The sequence below is a fragment of the Mchenga conophoros genome, linkage group LG5, assembly GCF_057382185.1.
Source record: "Mchenga conophoros isolate Kocher_MC1m ecotype Shallow Benthic linkage group LG5, M_conophoros_male_GT1.1, whole genome shotgun sequence".
NCBI classification, from domain to species: Eukaryota; Metazoa; Chordata; class Actinopteri; order Cichliformes; family Cichlidae; genus Mchenga; species Mchenga conophoros.
Window position 1 is genome coordinate 4529803 of NC_140530.1, and position 21121 is coordinate 4550923.

Here is a 21121-nt window from a genome sequence, read left to right on the forward strand (position 1 = left end):
TAACTTTAAAGAAGGATAAAATGTAAGTAAACACTGTATTTATAGCAACAAACTAAAAAAAAATCCGCACCACAAGCTAAAACAATAATGGCACTACATGAGCATTTTTGGCAGTTAGGTGATAGCAATACCAGCAAACAGAAAAAAATAACAATTAAAAAAATATATACAGGCATTACACGTTTTTCCTTCAGTGGGAAATTGTGTTTGGCGTGCACACTATACGGACAAAAGTCAAATCATCTTAAATTCAGCAGTTTTCAGTTGCATTACCACAGGAATAGAATAGAATAGAGTAGAATAGAATAGCCCTTCATTGCCATTATACATGAACAATAAAATTATGGGTGCTCCACACGAAATGTACAGGACATCAGGAAAAAATAACAAACAGAAGAGATTTATACATTCAAGAGGAAATATACAAACTAGAGGAACATGTACAAAACAAGAGAAAGGCACAGAGAGCAAAGTGCTTGGAAGGCCTTGGTCTGAGTATAGAGCCTGTATGTGAGTGACCTGAGTGATGAGGGTTACATGGCTCAGATTGGTGAGGTGGGTGGGCAGGGATGGGGTGTGGGGGATAAATTCAAGCACCAAACATTTGTGAAAGAACAGATTGCTCCAAAGAACTCACAAAATTCTTGCATGGTACCTTAATGAGATGACAACTCTGCAACACACTGTACAATTTGTTCCCTCCTAGACATTCCATGATCAGCTGTACGTGTACCTGGCATTATTGGAGTGGAAGCATTTATCAACCACAAAATGGCAAACCACAAAGTGTTGCAGATGGGCATTAGTATTAGCATAGAAATTGTGACCAGGAGCTTCATGGCGTAAATTTTCATGTCTGAGTAGCTTCTGTAGATACAATATGTAGGTGGCCTACTTTTCTTCAATAACTGTACCTAATTAAGATTTTTATTTTGTCTTTCCATTTAACTGTTAATACAGTTTTCTCATGAAATATTTAAGGCCTATGTGTCAGACACTGTGATTTTTATTGTTTTTCAACATCCTCTGAACAACTGCGTATCCGCATTATCCTCCCCCTTAATCCTGCATCATAGTCTACCAGATCATTTAGGAACAAATTGGATTTTGAAACTTTTCTACAGCAAAACTACAGCTCGTGTTATGTTTTTAATGGATTGTGGTTGTTTATTGCCCACTATTGTATTTTTAGTCCTCATATAAAGCAATCATATCCTGTCCCAGTTAAGTGTGATTGTGGTTGCATAATCAAATGAGTATAGCAGTACTGTTAAGCTGTGAGATTCAAAACTGCCAACCGTTTAGAAAAAGAACAGAAAATGCATTCTCTCTTTTAATCTCACTTCCTGTACTCACACGTTCTTTTTCATTTGCACTTTTTCTTTGATGCATTCTTTTACTTCTGTCTTCTCTATTTGTTCTTTGTCTTCCTCACTCTCCCATCTGTTTCCATTTCTTTTTGCTGCTATCTATTATTTACTGCAGTTCAAAAAAATCACCGTGCTCTTTTTCCTCCCTTTCTAGTGCTTGCTCATGCTGCTCCTCCTCTGTGTCCTCATCTTCCATCACCTCTTCACCCACTACTTCTTCATTGTTATCTATGTGGGAGGTTAAGAATAGTGATGAAGACAGAGAGCAGAGGAGGAACATTAATGGTGTAATCCATATGTACATAACTACTTATAGTCACACACAGTTGCTCTTATTAGAACAACAGTGTTATTATTGCAGGCAATGAATGATACGCTAAACATGAGGGTTTTTTATTTTATTCAGCTAAGTGGTATATATCAAAGGGTTAAATAAAGTTATATAAACTGCTTTTGAAGAAACATTTGCCTTGCTCTCTATAACTCCTTAGTTTAAAAGAGCAGGGAACAGCTAGTGACTGAATGGACAGATGGAAGGACGAATTAGTGGATTAATCGATTTATGGATGGACATGCAAAGGGACTTCTCCGAGGGTGACTGACACCAGGACTACATCCATCGCTGCAATGAAGGCTGCCTGCTTCTCCGCCTGGATCAGCTAAGGCCAGGTTTCGACCAGGCCAGGTCGATCCCTGCTCAAAGGAGGAAAGTCAGTAGGCCCCAGCCTGTTCCTGCACCATGAATAGGATCCTTTAAGGGCTGTTTTGCCCAAGGGTTAGGTATGGTATTTCATCTGGTAGCTCCTCATATGACTTAGTCCTCTGAGTATCCTGTAAATCCACTCACACTGAGCGTCCTGTGAACCCCAAGCTGGTTAGCCATAAGCTATCTGAACCGGCCAGCCCAGAGACTTTGTTCCTGGTTTCTGCGCTGGCAGAGTGGTTTTAATATCTTGAGTCTGAGGTGATGCTGCGCCATTGTGTCCAGTGTGCCACGGCCCCAGCCCAGGGTGCCTGTGTGCCCTGCATATCCCGAGCCTCTAGTGTCTTCAGAGGGTGCCAAAGTGTTTGAGCTTGAGCCAAAGTGTCCCAAGCTGCTTGAGCCGTTAGATCTTGTTTTACCCAAGATGGCCTCCCTTTATCTTTGGTCTGCGGACTTATTTTGTTTTCACCGCCTTTGTTCCATCTCAGCCTCCAGCCAGGCCTCTACAGGCATACTGCTTTCACAGTTGGCCTTCTTGAGCTTGTGCTTGGCCACTCCTCAGCGGCTGGTTCCCTGCCCTGCTTCACCAATACCCGCACTCTACCTAGTCTCGAGAGTGAACCCATCTGCTCTGCCTTTTTCATCGCTGCCAGACTCCCACCAAGTACCAGAGATCTTCATGTCTGTTGTTGCCACCCCCCTGCCAAGCCTCCTAAGAGGCCCCTTCTCCACTGCCAATGTGGACAGTCACCTGCCAAGCAAATAAAGGGTACTGTCATCTCCACAAATGCCAGCTGCTTGACAAGCCTTTGGAGGCACTCCATCACCTCTTCTGGCCTTGAGTCCAACCTATGGAGGGTCTTCACTGCATTCACCAGAAGATCTTTGTTCCTTCCCTCACAGGAAACTGCATGCTTTTGCAGAGCACAGGAGGTGCAGACAGAAAGTGAAACTTAGAGTGTGTGACGTGCTGTGGAAATATATATATATAACCATGCTGGCTGCTGCTGCTTTCAGACCTGAGCTTCAATTCAATTCAATTCAATTCAATTTTATTTATATAGCGCCAAATCACAACAAAAGTCGCCTCAAGGCGCTTCATAGATACAGAGAAAAACCCAACAATCATATGACCCCCCTATGAGCAAGCACTTTGGCGACAGTGGGAAGGAAAAACTCCATTTTAACAGGAAGAAACCTCCGGCAGAACCAGGCTCAGGGAGGGGCGGGGCCATCTGCTGCAACCGGTTGGGGTGAGAGAAGGAAGACAGGATAAAAGACATGCTGTGGAAGAGAGACAGAGATTAACAACAGATATGATTGAATGCAGAGACGTCTGTTAATACATAGTGAGTGAGAAAGGTGACTGGAAAGGAAAAACTCAATGCATCATGGGAATCCCCCGGCAGCCTACGTCTATTGCAGCATAACTAAGGGAGGATTCAGGGTCACCTGGTCCAGCCCTAACTATATGCTTTAGCAAAAAGGAAAGTTTGAAGCCTAATCTTAAAAGTAGAGATAGTGTCTGTCTCCCGAATCCAAACTGGAAGCTGGTTCCACAGAAGAGGGGCCTGAAAACTGAAGGCTCTCCCTCCCATTCTACTTTTAAATACTCTAGGAACAACAAGTAGGCCTGCAGAGCGAGAGCGAAGTGCTCTAATAGGGTGATATGGTACTACAAGGTCATTAAGGTAAGATGGGGCCTGATTATTTAAGACCTTGTATGTGAGGAGCAGGATTTTGAATTCAATTCTGGATTTAACAGGAAGCCAATGAAGGGAAGCCAAAACAGGAGAAATATGCTCTCTCATTCTAGTCTCTGTCAGGACTCTTGCTGCAGCATTTTGGATTAGCTGAAGGCTTTTCAGGGAGTTTTTTGGACATCCTGATAATAATGAGTTACAGTCGTCCAGCCTGGAAGTAATAAATGCATGAACTAGTTTTTCAGCATCACTCTGAGACAGGATATTTCTAATTTTAGAGATGTTGCGCAAATGGAAGAACGCAGTCTTCCATAGAGAATTAGTTACACTGAAAAACAATGGGGGAGATCTTTTTTTCCCCAGAATTCCAGAAAATCATCGGAATTCTGAGATTAATGTCAGAAATTCTACAAAAAGGATTATGGCCACTATAAAAAAACAAAAAACAAAAATGTGGGGGGCTTGGAATCTTTTTTTTTTTTATAAAGACTGTGGTTTCAGTCACTTTTTGGTTTGGGTTAGACCCTTCCTTCCCACGTCCTATCACAATATTAAACAAATAAGGAGGTAAAATGTTTTCCCTTCTTCACTGACCACCTCCTGTGCAATAAAGATATTACTGCAGAGTATATCTGGCTGTGGTCTCAAATTTTGTATTTAGACTATCACGGGACTTCCGCTAGAGCAGGGCTGCCCAATCCCAGTCCTCGAGAGCTACTATCCTGCAGCTTTTAGATGCATCCCTACTCCAACACAGCTGAATCAAATGGTTTGATTACCTCTTCAGCATGCCATCATGTTTGGCAAAGGCCTGATAACAAGCCATTCATTTGATTCGGGTGTGTGGGAACAAGGATGCATCTAAAAGCTGCAGGACAGTAGTTCTCGAGGACCGGGATTGGGCACCCCTGCGCTAGAGTATATCATACTAATGTCTATATTTATTTAAGTCACTTCAGCAATTTTCCGATCGACTGCAGTTTCACTCATTTGATTAAAAGAACTTGGTTGGATACTGCTGTTTCATGCTTGGATCACTTTTTCACACAGATATTGAACACAGCACACCTGCAGTACTTAATACCACCACATCAGTGATGTATGATAACATACCAAAGTGCATATCTATGTACACAAATAAATCATAAGACCCAAAACATGTTAGACATACGTGCACAAATGCAGGAACTTTCAAAGTTTGATCTCACACACTTTAGTCACCTGAAGTATCATACTTCTGAGCAGGTACTTTGCAACTGAGAGCAAAAAAACCAGAGAAAGTTACATCTGATTTTGCATTTCCTTCAAAGCCTCTATTGGTGATCAGCCATAGTTGAACATGCCCATATCCCATGCACATAAAACAATATTATCTGTTGGTTATTTTAACCAAAGCAACAGTTTTGCTCAGGCATGTGTGCATGGAACATGTTCGGGGCCTAACATTTGCATGTTTGTGTGTTTTATGCTGTAAGGAGTGCTGCAGAAGTGACTGATGGCTCACAGTACTTTGTGCTGCTGATGATCACAGACGGCGTCATCTCAGACATGGCTCAGACTAAAGAGGCAGTTGTCAATGTGAGTATACATAGCACACTACACACAGAACATTTAATTGAATGTAGAGGCAGCACATCAGTGGGATCCACATCAACCCAAGACAGGTGATATGATGTGTAAAGTCTTGTATAATAGCATATACTGTGATGAACGCAGCTATCAAATCTGAAAAGTGTTTGTTAGTAAGAAAGTGCCTGCTTTTTCAGAAGTCCTTTAGATTTAAAATGGCCTGGCCTGTATTTGTATAGTGCTTTACTAGTCCCTAAGGACCCCAAAGCGCTTCACATATCCAGTCATCCACACATTCACACACTGGTGATGGTAAGCTACATTGTAGCCACAGCCACCCTGACAGAAGCTAGGCTGCCGGACACTGGTGCCACCGGGCCCTCGGACCACCCTCTGACCACCACCAGTAGGCAACGTGTGAAGTGTCTCGCCCAAGGACACAACGACCGAGACTGTCCAAGCCAGGGCTCGAACCGGCAACCTTCCGATTACAAGGCGAACTCCCAACTCTTGAGCCCGGCTCAATCGTGGCTCAAATATGAACAGAAATTTTAAAAAATGGGGGGAAAAAGAAGAGGAGGAAAAAGTCAGAAGTTGATTACCTCATGTAGACTTACCAGTCACAGCTGTAAGCGCTGACATAAACAAAGTCAGGCTTGCCTCAAATCACACTTGGAGGAGTACATGTGGAGTACCAGAGGCCTGAGAGCTTCAGGGTTCTGCACAGTATCTTTGCTGTTCCCAGGACTGCGCTCTTCTGGACAGAGATCTCGGATGTCATTCCTGAGATATGCTGGAGCCACTTGCCCAGGTCACTGCCTTGTTTACCACAAGCACCACTTTTGCCTTCACCCTCCATATCTTCTTGAGCTCCTCTCTCAGCCTTTGGTATTTCTTGAGTTTCTCGTTTTCCTTCTTCTTCTTTTTGCTATCATTTGGTATAGATAGATCTATTACTACACCTGTCTTCCTCTGCTTGTCCACCACTTCTCTTTCCGGTTGGTTGGACATTACTAGTTTGTCCGTCTGTATTTGGAAGTCCCACGGGATCTTATTCGGTCATTCCCAACCATCCTGGGGCACATATCCCATTATCACTTCAGGACTTCCAGGCTATGCTCGGCACTGATGTTTTTGCTGTTATGTGCTGGATTGTCTCAGAGGCATCTTTACACAGCCTGCACCTGGGGTCTTACCTGGTGTGATAGACCCCAGCCTCTATGGATCTTGTGCTCAGAGCTTGTTCTTGTGCTGCTATGATCAGTGCCTCTGTGCTGTCTTTCAATCCAACTTTGTCCAACCACTGGTAGGACTTCTAGATGTCAGCCACTTCCTCTATCTGATCACACAGTTTTTTTTTATTGGTATGTGTATGTGTCTAAATTATTAGGGATCAACTAGGTAGTTAGTTTAACCATTGCCATGACTAGCATGCAATGTAGAGAATCTCAAAGTTGTACTGATCAATATTAAAACGAATAATAACGGAAATATGGAATGTAAGTATTCTCTGTGTTACCCCAGGCAGACTGGCTTTTTGTGAAGTTAATGGAAGAGAACAGATGGCTGGATGGATGGAAAATATTTTGATTTACACATACTGTGGTTAACTACCAAGTGTCTGATCGACAAAATGTGTTTGTATTGGACTTAAATTAGATGCTACTGCAGAAGTAAGAGAAACAGGCAGAGACAAAGACTGGTACTAATTCCATAATGTTCTGGAAAAAAAAACCCACAACTGAAGTTCAGTCAAACTGTATCAGGTAAAGCTAGCTTTTCACTGGTATGCCATTCTGTATATTGCTGCATTACTGTGTAAAACTGTCTTTCAAGGAGTGGGGGAACTGTAATCTGTCTCGTATTCATTCTATGCTCCTTCCACAGGCAGCCTCTCTGCCAATGTCTGTCATCATAGTAGGAGTGGGCCCTGCTGAGTTTGATGGTAAGTACTTGTGTGTGACATGGAAGAGGGGATGTGCTGAGTACTTTCACGCTGACAGATACATGTCAGAGACGTCATTATTTGTTTCACAAATACAATCGAGCATCTGTTTCTTTGCTGTGCTCCATTATGTAGCACTGTTAAAACCAACTGTTAAAACCAACCTTGCAGGAGCAAAGAACATTCCAGCCTATATAGTTTGTATTCCAGGGCACAAACCTCATTGGTTCCTACTTACAGTATATGTCTGTAATATCATTCAGTTCTCCACATGGTTTAATCATTTAAAATGGAGCTGTAGTAACCCACAGAAAATGTCAGCCTCAGTACATCCAAGGAGATAAAAATGTCCCAGTGGAAAACCCAACCTATTTAAAATGAATACCAAATACAAACCGGCATGAAAAGTCAAATGGCTCCAGGACATTACAAGAAATAATTAAATTTGGGCTCTTGAGAGAAAAAAAAATTACAGACATGTGGTTCCAAACGAGATCAGAGATTTTCCTTATTTCCTCCTTTTCCTCCTGTTCCTCATGTTCTTAAATGTTTTTGGTTAATCACGGCGGAGCATTTCCTGAAGAAAATGTCCTGTGACTGCTGTAAAGCTGACTGAAGCAAATAGAAATGTGTGTGTGTGTGTGTGTGTGTGTGTGTGTGTGTGTGTGTGTGTGTGTGTGTGTGTGTGTGTGTGTGTGTGTGTGTGTGCTTCACAGAGCAGGTTCACATTTTTTATTTTTGGTCTTGGACAAAGCCTCACAGACATCCGTCCAGAACTTTTGTATTTTGGGACAGGACCAAAACAAGGTGGCCTCTGCCAATTTACATCTTTCGCACGTTGGGTCAATCAGAGGATGCATCTTTGCCAATTTCGATTTGCTGAGATGGACCCTATGCACTATTTTAAACTGCAGAAGGCAATGTCTTGCACACATGGAGGACGAGTGAATATTACTTAAAACATTGCCCCAGTCTGCTTCAGCAGGATCGCTTAATTGCAGACATAGAAGAAGAACCCAGGCGCAAAATCAGAACAAGTATTGATGATATGGCCTTTTTCTTAGCTGGGTTAAAACACATAATGTCATCCATTACATCATTAGGGGTTTATTTGGGAACCCTGGGATAGAGCCTGAAAGAAAGTGTCGTATTTGTAGATACCTAAAAAAAACGAGAGGGGGGTAAGTTGTATTTATTAGTCAGCTGTTCAAATGAGGCAAACGATCTTTTAAAGATCTCAGCCCTCGCCTCTGCTAGCCCTGAAATGTGGCATCAGACATTGAAGGGGAAAAAACATAGTTGGAAGCTACTGGGCTGCCTAAGCACATCTTCAGAAGATTAAAATGTTTTCTAAACTGAAAGCAAATCTGGATAATATTATTAACTACAGGATTCTCAATTGTCAGGCTTTTGGGTAACGGGATAGATGCACCTACGACAGACAATAGCAAGAAAGAACCAGAAGAGAGCTTCTCCATTTCTACCCATAAGGGTCCGCTGCAATCGTGCTGATAGTGCAGCCAGTAGGTCAGACAGCGTAACAGCACAGTAATAATAACAGAAATTCGGTAGAGCCAGGCCTCCGTCTTGCTTTGACTTTTGCAGATGTGTTGTATGCAAACGTGGTTTCTTATTGTTCCAAAGGTATGATGTAATTGCAGAGTCCAATTTCTTAAAATAAGCATTCGGAATGTATATAGGGAGGCTTTGAAACAGATAAAGATATCTGGGTAATACAGACATTTTAACTACATTCACTCTCCCAACTAACGAGAGAGGAAGCGGCGACCATTTTGACAAGTCTTGTTGCATACTGAGGTGTAACTTAGTAAAAATTTCTTTAAAGAGATCACTGAAGTTTTTCATCACAGTTATGCCTAGATAGACAAAACTGTGCGTTGCAGTCTTGAAGGGAACAGTAATGTTCGCTAATGTGGAAAGAGGCATATTTAGAGGCAGTAATTCACTCTTGTGTAGATTCAATTTATAGCCTGACACAAGCCCAAATGTATCAAAAAGTTCAAGAATGTAGGGAATTGTTACCTCAGCCTTGGACACAAACAGCAGGAGATCATCGGCATAGAGAGATTTTTAGTTTTTGCTCAGTGCCATATCGCGAAATGCCTTGAATAACATGACTACTTCATATAGCTATTGCCAACGGCTCAATAGCTAATACAAAAAGGAGGGGGCTGAGGGGGAAACTTCCAAACCCAAATCTTTGCAAGGCCTCAAATAGATATTCCCATTCTACTCGATCGAAAGCCTTCTCCGCATCCATGGAGAGAAGGCATTCGGAAGCAGCTTGGCTGGGGGTGTACATTATATTAAGTAGTCGACGAATACTAAAAAAGGAGTGCCTGTTTTAATAAAACCAGTCTGATCTGAAGAGATTATGTTGGGTAAAACTTTTTCCAATCGGTTGGCCAAAACCTTCGCTAGTATTTTATAGTCTGAATTCAGGAGTGAAATCGGCCTGTAGGATCCACATTCCAAAGGGTTTTTATCTTTTTTGGGAAGATACAGGCTTATACAGGCTTGATTTAGGCTATCAGGCAAAACACCTTTCAATTCTTTATTTATTTGTCACATGTAGTTATAACTAGTACAACACACAGTGAAATATTTTTTCCGGCTAAAAAGTACTCCCCCCCCGACTGTGCATCTTACTAAACTTATAATAAAAAATATCTATATAAAAGTATAAAAATGTATAATATCGTGCAAAATATTACGCTATAATAGTTAAGAGCTATAGTGTACGTATTTACATAAATACAGATGTATATGATAAAATACAAATAAAAATAAGGATAAAACTCAAAGGAAAATTATATACTGTGTATGGAATTGTCCATCATGTTGTCCGATTTGTGTTTTGATTGAGGAGTCTCACTGTTTGTGGGTAAAAACTCCTCCTGAACCTTTCAGTTCTTGTTTTCAGGCTACAGAGGCGTTTCCCTGACCTCAGTGGCCTGAACAGTTTGTAAGCGGGATGGCTGGAGTCGTTAGTGATCCTGATGGCCCGGGATCTGCACCTTTCAGCGTAGATGTCCTGCAGTGTTGGTAAAGATGTTCCCATAGTGCGTTCAGCTGTGCGCACGACCCTCTGCAGGGCTTTCTGTTGCTGTACTGTGCAGTTCCCGTACCACACCGTGATGTTATTACACAGGATGCTCTCAATGACCCCGGTGTAGAATCTCCTCTGGATGTTCTTGGAGATCTTAAACCTCTTTAAACGCCTCAGATGATAGAGGCGCTGTCTGCCTTTGCTGATGAGGAAGTCCGTATGTGTGTTCCAATTAAGGTCCTCTTTGATATAAACACCGAGGTATTTAAAATTAGAGACTTTCTCCACAGGGTTTCCATTGATCTGAATTGGGGTGTGAGTTTTCTCGCCTCTCTGTCTCCTAAAATCAATCACCATCTCCTTTGTTTTGCTGATATTCATGGAGAGGTGGTTTGCCACACACCACTTTGCTAATCCGTCCACCTCGCTTCGGTAGGCCCTCTCGTCATTCCCGGAGATGAGTCCTACCACCACTGTGTCGTCAGCGAACTTCACAATGGAGTTAGTGGGGTATCTGGCCGTGCAGTCCGCGGTGTAGAGGGAATAAAGAAGAGGGCTAAGCACACATCCCTGGGGGGCCCCTATGTTCAGTGAAAGGGTATGAGAGTACACATCCCCTATTCTCACCGACTGTGGTCTCGCAGTCAAAAAGCTGTGAATCCACCTGCACAAGGATGTGCTGAATCCCAGATCCCGGAGCTTATCCGTAAGGATGTGGGGCACTATGGTGTTGAACGCTGAGCTGTAGTCTATAAACAGCATTCTCACATAGTTCCCACGTCCCTCATCTAGATGGCTCAGTGTGGTGTGCAGGACCTGTGCTACAGCATCTCCAGTGGATCTATTTGTCCGGTATGCAAACTGCAATGAGTCCAAGTCGGGAGGGAGGAAAGAACTAATAAAGGGTTTCATGAGCCTTTCAAAACATTTCATCACTACAGATGTTAGGGCCACTGGGCGATAATCATTTAGGCTGGCTGGGCGGGTGTTCTTAGGGATCGGAACAGTCACTGATGTTTTAAAGCAGGTGGGGACTACCTGCTGGGCCAGGGAGGCATTGAAGATGCTGGTGAAAACTGTGGTCAGCTGATCTGCACATACTCTTAGCACACGTCCCGGTATGCTATCTGGTCCCGCTGCCTTCCTGCAGTTGGTTGCCCTCAGAGCTCTCCTCACGTCATGCTCAGAGAGTATCAGTGGTGCTGGTTCAGCAGCGGGGGCGGGTGCAGGGCTCTGAGATTGAAACTGAGGCGCCTCAAAACGCGCAAAAAAAGCATTGAGTTCGTCAGCTAATTCCGGTTTCGTACATCTCACAGTGCTGGGTTTATAATCTGTGATTGTTCGTAGCCCGCCCCATATACGTCGGGAGTCGCCATATTGGAAATGCGACTCCACCTTTGGCAAGAGAGTCAGTATATAACGTCGCTAACACAGGGGCTAGTTTTCCAGCAAAGGCGGCATGAAACTCGTTCGGTAAGCCATCAGGGCCTGGTGATCGGTGAGACTGTAATGATTTTATTGCTGTTATGCTCTCCTGCTGCTGCAGAGGTGCATCCAGGGTGGAAACCTCGTCTGGGGACAATGTTGGAATCTTTAGGTCTCTAAAAGAATCAGAGAGGAGGTTAGAATCATTGGTATTATCGGAGCTACACAACTTATAATAATAATGCTGATAAGCATCATTTATCCCCTGTTGATCTGTAACAGTTCCACCATCTCGGGTTGCGACCCCATTAATAGTTTGCCTGGCTCTTGCACATTTCAACTGTCTTGCTAGAATCTCTCCCGCCTTATCTCCGTGCTCATAGGTATCACTGCGGTTCTTTAACAATAAATATTCTATAGAATGTGAGGCGAGCACATCATATTCTGCACCCAGTTTCAAACGTTCTTTATATAAATTTGGTGAGGGGTTCTGAGAATTCCTATTATCCAAGTCTGATATTTGCTTTTCCAAATCCTTTAGTTTAGAAGTAGAAGTGCGTTTCATATTGGCTGTAAACGATATAACCTGGCCGCGAAGATAAGCCTTAAGAGCCTCCCAGACCGACGAGATGGAAATATCTGAGTTAAATTAAATTCCAAAAAGTAGGTAATTTGATCTGAAATAAACTCTATAAAGTTTTCATCACTTAACAAAAGAGAGTTTAGGAGACTCCATACCGGGTATATGCAGTGTCAATATTAAGGGCACATGGTCAGATATTACAATAGGCTGATAATCACATGACTTAACAAGAGAGGTAAAAAAATAGTCAATTCTACTGTAGGTTTGATGAGCATTTGAAAAAAAGGAATATTGTCTGTCTTGTGGGTGTAAAAAACGCCAAATGTCCAAGATGCCGTAGGTTGAAAAAAAGGACTGTAAATAAGAAGCTGTCGAGTATCCAGTTCTTACAGATGATCAGTAGGACGCGTGAAAAAAAAATTGGGGCATATATATTTGCTAATGTAACATTAATAATAAAAATTGATCTGGTTACTATAACGTATCCGTTTGAATCAGCCAGAGTCGAACAGGGGGTAAAAGGAACCCTTTTATTAAAAACCAATATATTGACCAATATCGCTACACCTCTTCCCTTTGTAAAATGTGAGTGCTGCCCCACCCAACTACATTTTAAACGAGTATTATCTGACATTTTAGGATGGGTTTCTTGAATAAAGGCTATATCAGCACCCATATTTTTCAAGTGAGTGAGAACCTTCTTTCTTTTAATAGGATGGTTCAGGCCTTTAACATTCCAGGTCACTAAGTCAATAGAGGTAACCATTGAAAATATATCAAAGGTTTTAGCTGGTTGCTCAGACGAGAAACATAAAGCACTTGGTTCTTAACTTGGACAGTCGAACACAGAAACCCTCCCAGAAACCCCCTGAACCCCCAGGTGACACTAGCTGTCAGAACAAACAGCACACCTACCCAATCCAACTGAAAAACATCCATAACTATCCTACCTAAAGCTCCTTAAGCCTGCATAGTATAAAGGTTGGAATAAGACCCACCAGGTGTACACCGGTGAAGTCCACAATTCAAAATATGTGCAAATAATTGCACTGTCACGCCAAAAAAATAATAAAGAAAAAGAAATGAAGTTAAATGTCTGAAAATCAACATAGGAATCATGACAATGCCATAACAGTCGTCCAAAGTAGTCCCGTGTTCCACGTGCCTCAAAACAGTTCAGTCTTCCATGGAGTCTTGCACAAACCTTTCGGCCTCAGCCACAGAGCCAAATGTGAGGCGTACACCATCCGTTTTAACAATGCGTAGTCGCACCGGGTATAGCAGTGATGGTTTCTGGCTCACCACCTCAGGGCTGTAGTCTTCATAGACCCGGAATGGTTTATCCATATACTTCGGGTCGTTCCTCCTCCTAGCCTCTCGTATTAGCAGCTCCTTGTTTTGGTAGCGGTGAAAACAGACAATGACGGGTCTGCCTCCAGGGGCCGGTTTGGGGGCCGAAATACGGTGTGCATGATCCAGTTCGGGGGGAGAGGGGAAAATGTCTCTCCCAAAAATGTCTTGCAACAACTGTGAGAAAAACTTAGAGGGATGTGGACCCTCAATCCCTTCCTCCAGGCCAATAAGGCGAGCATTGCAGCGTCTGTTTCTCGACTCAATGTCCGATAGCTTAGCCTTCAGCTTTTCATTAGCGACCCGTAGTGTCTCACAGGTATCCTCCACTTTAGCAAGGCGGTGGTCGAGCGTTTCGGCGCTTTCCTCCAAAGATTCTATGGTTGTCCGATGCCTTCTGTAGTCCGTCCAGCTTTTTATTCACGTCATCAAAAAAGCTGACTTTTAGCTCCGCCAGTAAAGCCAAACAGTGCTCCGCTAGCAGTGCTGTTATGTCGGCTTTGCTAACATTCGCAGGAACGCTAGCAGCCACGCATTCGGTTGTTTTGCCATTCGACTTCACAGGTTTAGGCGACATGACAGGGCATCAAATGTTCCGACGGCTACACCAAATCACCAAGATATTTGCCTCAAAAGATAAGTTAGGTGGGCTCGTTCAAATAACTAAAAGTTGCGGGAGCTAAGGGAAAGTGTGACTACCCCATGCTCGTCAAAACCGGAAGTCTAAAATATATCCAATACCTCTGTTAATTATATTCAATATTACTGGTCATAAAGCTTTAGTATCATGTTGACGTAAAGACAGTGGGATATAATCACAAGCCAATGCCACTAAGGTTGGTGTTGATGTTAACTCTACACCCAGTGTTTCTGTTCCTGACATTGCCACTATGTAGTTTAACTTACGTCTTGATATTTTCACATTTCAAAAAATAAATAACTAAATAGTTTCAGGAGCTGCAGCTGCAGATGATGTGAGGCAGAGACCCAAATGCCGATGACGCAGGAGAACAGTTAACAAAAGACGAGCCATTCAGTAAGGCTGAAACAAAACAAGGAAAGCCAAAAGAACCAGAGGACTTAAACTGGGAAACACTTTATTCATTTAAAAAACTAAATAAATACAATTTTTAAAAAGCAATAAAACCTGAGTAACAACCAAGAAACTGGAAGATAAGCTGAGACACCAACAAGGGACAAGGGGAGACGGAGATAATATATACACTACGGGTGATTAGGGAAGTGGAAACACATGGGAACACAGCAGGAACAAATTAGGCATAACAAGAAAGGGGAAGCAAAACTGAACACAATGCACATGAGATGAGGCCTGACAAAATAAAACAGGAAGTTGCAGGAGCACCGAGACTCACCGAGCTTGACACCAAGACGGGGAGACAGAGAGGATGAAACAGAGTCGTCTCCAAAAAATGCACCGTGTACTAGCAGACACTGACGTGATGGCAATCGCCACAGCAGCTCCATCAGATGCTTAAGGATGTTGCTATAAAACTTCATTGATGGCATAGTTTCTTTGTGAAGCAGTTCATGATATAGAACTCCACGAATACTTTAAATATTTCTGAATGCCTCGTCTGAAAATTGCTCAAATGTAGCTAGAAAGCCAGCTTTCATTGCCAGAAATGATTGCTGTTTGTTATCTGTGAAACCACACAATGTTCCAATCTATTCATGTGGAGATGGCTGAGAAGATTACCTTAATTGGGATATCAGCTAAACGTAGATCTGGTTTTTGGTGGGCCAGAACTCTTACAACAAAGTTTGTCAAAGTTTCTCTTCTAGGCTACATATCCCCATTGTACTCACAACTACTTTAATTTTCCATTTTCCGATAAATAAGATTCTAATCAGCCATCAAAATGTGCTCATTTTCTACTGATTGTATGAGTGGCATTATGTTAAATGTTTGCAGTTCTCCAAATCCCAGGTTGGTATCAGACCTCTCCATCTGACTGCCAACACACAGAGCAGTTCCTTTTTTCAAACATTTCTGCAAATGCACAATTAACTAGCAAGCGGGAACAGCAAGCCTTTAATTAAATTACTGAGGGTTTTTTCTTCTTTCACTGAATGTTCAAGAAACAATTTGTTCCCACTTGTGTTTTGTTTTTATCACTTCTGTTAATCCTGATAATATTGTGCTTGTAATTAAGAGATTGATTAAATCTTTGTACAAATGAATCAGAATCAACAGACTTGATGGCCAAGTGCCAATAAATAAATCATATGTTTATCTACTTTGGAGCATGTTTTTAAAGCTAATCCTTATTTCTTTTTAAAGAGCCTTAAGGCAACTGTGTGTGATTTGCTGCTATATAAATAAAATAAATAAATGAATAAAACTGAATTGAATTGAATCAAAAGGTTTTTGGTGACAAATTTCTGTTGTTATGACATCATTGATCAAATTGTTATTATATTTACTCTTCTGACACTGTCACTGCGTCTGCCAGGACTTGTGCAATCAGTAGAAAATTACTGCATTTCTCAAAAATGATTAAGCATTTAACACATCAGAAAATGGAAAACACCAGAATCAGGCTTGGTGCATTGTTTTGGCATTAGACTCTGTACTTGAGTAGATAACGAATCCATGTGCTCCTCCTCTGTGACATCCTAGAAATATACTTAACATAATATTACGTTAATGGCGAAAGAGGCCTGTCGTCTTATGCTCACCACCTGACCTATAAAGCGTCAGTGTCTTTTTAACACGCGATTTAAATTATGTTCTTTGGTGAGGGAAGGGAAAGGCAAAAATGATTTAAGCTGAACAAACACTGAGCCCTCATAGGGACCTATTAATCTGTGCTGAGCGTTTGGGTCAAGGGTGAATACTTGTGTGTGACATAAGAAGCATAATTAAAGCAAAAGTCAGACAGCGAGAGCAGCAGTCTGCAATTTAACTGAATTCTGTGGCAAAAAAGTTTATTTCACTTGACAGAAAAAAAACCACAAGAGACTCGAGGAAATTAAAGATATCTTCACTGCTGTGTTTGAATCATCTTTAATAATCCTGTGACACTTCTTCTGTCAGTGGCATTCTGGGCTCAACAAAACAGTCTGCAGGTTCTGTCACTCAGCACGCAGAGCTTCATGGTGTGCACTTGATTTATCCTCTGTGATGCTTGAAAAGCTTCAAAAGCAGGCACACGCTCAGAAAAGAGGATAAATCAAATACTCCGCTTGTAATTTTTGTGCTACAAAAATGTATTCAGCTGCAATTCTACTCAGGTCTGCTGCCTGGTTGAGTAAAGCCTCCACACATCACTCATCCCCAGTCAGACTGGAGCCTTTCAGGGGCGTCTTGTGGGAATGAGCCTTTTGAAATCAAAATTTATAATAAACCATTCTGTTCCGGAAAGGTATCATCCTTTCCTTGCATCCTTTCTTCTCTCTGTTCCCTCCAGCTCATCTGGCTTCCCACGCTGCTAAAAATAACATCTCACACTTATTTTAAGGATCTGGGCCACATATGTGTTTTATAATAGGTTTCAAACAAAATTGTTTGAGCATGGCAGAAGATCAAAATGCATTTTACTGACTTCTTCACAATTGATTTCTTCAAAAGAATTTAATATTTTGAACTATAAAGATACTATTAAGATTTATTATTGTGTCAATTACATTAAAAAACATCTTAACAGAAACATTTTGACATCAAATATATTTTGCATGACGTCCAACCTGCATTGTCAACTTCTTGATCTGCAGTGGTAGCCGTAATGAAACATGAAGGGTAGAGAACTAACCAGAAAAAGCAGTAAGAAGATAAAAAAAAAGATCAAAGACCACAGTGCAGGAAGCAGATATGTAAAGTACAGTTCTTTTGTAGAAAGTTCATAAGAGAGCAGGCGAGCTGGACTCCCCACTGGAAACAGCTGCAGCCAAAGATCCATCAGATTGTGAAGAAACCCAAAACAGCTGGTCTACAAATGCAAGTGTCAAAGTGTCACAGTCCAGAGATAGTAGAGAACGGAGTTACTAGTGCAAGCTGCAAACCTCTTATCAGGAAAAAAAAATCTAAGGCATTTAACAAAGCCAGCCTATATCTCCTCCATTTTCACCAAGTATCTTGAGCAAAGGATTTGACAGCTGATAAATTTAAAGTTTTTCAGACCTGTTTTTGCACAATAAACTAAAAGGGCTTGTTTAATAGAATGAATAGATGTGATAAAAGATTGTTTGTCTGTTTGTCACATTTATCACATCATCTTTAATCATAATAACCAATCACCCGTTCACTCATGGTGTGAATGGGTGAATGAGGCAGTTGTGTAAAGCACTTTGAGTGCTCAGAGTAGAAAAGCACTGTATAAGAACCAGTCCATTTACCACAAGGTCCCTGTGTTGATTGGTGCGGGTTCGATTCCAGCATCTGAGTTGCAAAGCAGGTGGGATGGTGGTGGCTAACTATACTAGCAGCCATTAAAAATGCAACAATATAGTATTTTCACAAATTTACCTACCCAGGATGTCCCAAAGGTGCTCGATGGGATTCCTATCAGCTGGTCTAACACTGTTAATGTTCAGACGCTTTGTTTTGCCGTATTTATTTGTATGTACTTGCTGCATTTTTAATGCCTCTTTGTATAGCTAATGCACTTCAACAAAAGACATAAAAAGCATTTTTTTAAAAAGAAAAACAACAAAGCCACAGGGATGCCAGAGGAAGTGGTGACGGAGTAGTCCCCCGTTACTGCTGGAGTAATAATAATAATAATAATAATACATTTTATTTAAATAGCGCCTTTCAAAGCACCCAAGGACACTGTACAACAGATAAAAACTGGACACAGAGCATGAGATGATCACTGCCTACTCATAACACTATTATTCAGACGGATCATGAGAAACAGCCACAATGGTCCCTATCATATTTCATGACATTGACATTACTGTGAGCAGAGTAACAGTGGAGCATCTCACACACACAGTCTTGTGTTACTCAGGGCCGCAGCAGGCTTTCTATCAGCCTGTGTGTCTCAGTGGGCTCCTCCCCTCCCTGGGATCACCCAACACAGCTGAACCCTCACTACCACTTTTCAACACCTTCTAGCTGAATATATTTCTGTCTCCTTCTGTTCATCCCGTCCCTTTGCTTCTTCTGCTCCCGGCCACCATCTGCCATCTCTGTGTGACATGTGGAGCCCCACCAGCCTGCCCTCAACATCCGTCACTCAGCATCCTTGTTCCTCTCCTTTATCTTCTCTTTTTCTTTGCTTCATATCTTGTCCTTTCTATTTTTCATTTCCTTATATTTATTTCCTTTTTTGTTGTTTCCTTGACATTTTCTTCCTGCATTTGACCATTTTAACCTTTCCTTTTTCTTTTTTTTTACTTTCTTCTCTTTACTTTATTATATTTGTTTTCCTCTTCTTTTTCGTTTGCTTCCTTTAATTTTTTCAGATGTTATCTTTTATTCACATTACTTTCCATTCTTTATTTTAATCTAATTTATTTTCTCTTTTTTCCTTTCCTTCCCTCTGCTTTAAATTCAGACATGAAAAACCTCTCTTGGGATTACTGCAGGTTGTTTGTCACTTGCTCATCTCATTCAGCTTGTTGATGACAAACTATAAATAGAGTGTGCGGGACTCAGGCGGCCCTCCACTTTTATATATTAACTTCGCATGGCCTATATAAGCTCTAATGAGGTTGGTTTACACAGTTTCTTCTTGTTGCTTCCCCCACTTTGAGAGCATCAGGGAGTAGATGTGGTGCAGAAAGACCAAACTAGCTTTGCTCTCATATATTTGTCAGTCCCTGAGGACAACTGAATGACTTGTCAGTAGCCAGATCTGCGCTTGTGTTCTCACTGGTGTTAGTTTATATCAGTTTGGGTTGAAGGTTTGGGATTTGGAAAAAATACAAAAAGATTTGGGAAGAATCAGGAGCTGTTATAGTCATATTTGTCATCTTTATTCACGAGATAAAAGTGTAAATAAACCTAATGAAGTTCTTTCACAGCCAAACTTAATATTTACACACTAGAATCCAGTCATATAGGCAGGGAAACAAAAAACAACACAAAACTGTCTGGCATATTGTTTAGATAACAAGTTGAAAGGAAAACAAAAAGTACTCCAAGTGAACTCTTTTTCCTGTGAGATGTAATTAATGTTGTTTACTCTGGAAGTGAGTCAACTTTTATCACTGAATTCTTTCTACTGACTATGACTTGTTTGAGTGTAATTAACAGCACATATCCTGAGTATACAGGATATTTTTTATTAATTTCATTTGGTAGGGCACTGATCTGGATGCTTCTGTTGTTACAATATAGCCTTCTGTGACATTAAAGAGGTCACCTGATTCTATTAGCACAGCACTGTTGTATGTCATTGTTGTAAGGTAAAACTTTGTCACAGGCTGGACTGCAGACTGTGTGGAGGTTGTGATGTGGACCCAAAAGCAGACAACGCAAAGACTGAACGTAACAAAAGGCGAGCCTTTATTGTGACTGATTCAAAACCAAACGAAAAAATAAACTAGGCAAGAGCTGATCATAAAACCTAAACTGGGAAAACTAAGACATGGAAATATTTGGATAACTTGAAGACATGGAAACACAAAGGATGGTTAACAGACAGCCTGAAAGAGGACCAATTACAACTCACACCATAAATCTTAAGAGGAAACACACGGGGCGGATAAGCAAGACGGAGACAAGAATACACGGCTTGACACGAGGCTGGGAGGAGGGAATGCACAAGGGTAACAAGAAAGACTGGGGAGACAAAGGGAGGAGACACAAAGAGTGAAATACAGAAAAATTAAGATGACACAAAAGGAGAGGCGAGAGGACAGGACAGGCTGGAAAAAACATACACAAAGACAGACAGGGGAGACATGGAATAAAACACAAGGAGGGAAACATGTAAACAGAAAAGGGGGATCAGGCACATCGACAACAGAAATAGAAGCAAAACCACGACTAAACTCAGTGCTAAATAACAGAAAACTACAACACTTTAACCTCTGGATGTAATGCAGACTAAATCTTTATTAACGTTGCTGCTTTTTTAACTTGATGCTGGTCTTATTTTCATTGCCATTCAGTGTCTTTCCCATTACACACAAACTTTGTTTTCTTAGTTTGTGGACAGAACACAAGTCTGCTCATTGATAGTTTAACCTTTACTCCTGTCTCAGCATTTTAGACAGATTGTTCTTGACTGGCTCACAGTATTTATGGTTAATATTATAAATTAAACACAAAAAAACTACAGCTGTGAAAATATGTATGTGAAAGTATTTCTGTAGGTTGTCTGAAAGTGTGAGTGTAACGTGTATAACAGCAGTCCTGTCACAATGTTCGTCTGTTTCAGGCGTAGGAAATTATTTATACGTCAAACTTTTTAATAATTATGCAATGCAAA

General features: G+C 41.4%; 1 protein-coding gene across 2 annotated transcripts in view; it reads left to right on the forward strand.

Moving 5' to 3' along the window:
- Positions 1-21121, forward strand: part of LOC146573610 (copine-9-like) — a 204125-nt gene that overhangs the window by 174975 nt on the left and 8029 nt on the right. For both annotated transcript variants that reach the window (XM_085272862.1, XM_085272863.1), the window contains 2 exons: positions 5252-5354; positions 7233-7290. In XM_085272862.1, coding sequence (XP_085128988.1) covers positions 5252-5354; positions 7233-7290 — 161 coding nt within the window. The remainder of the gene's footprint in view (positions 1-5251; positions 5355-7232; positions 7291-21121) is intronic.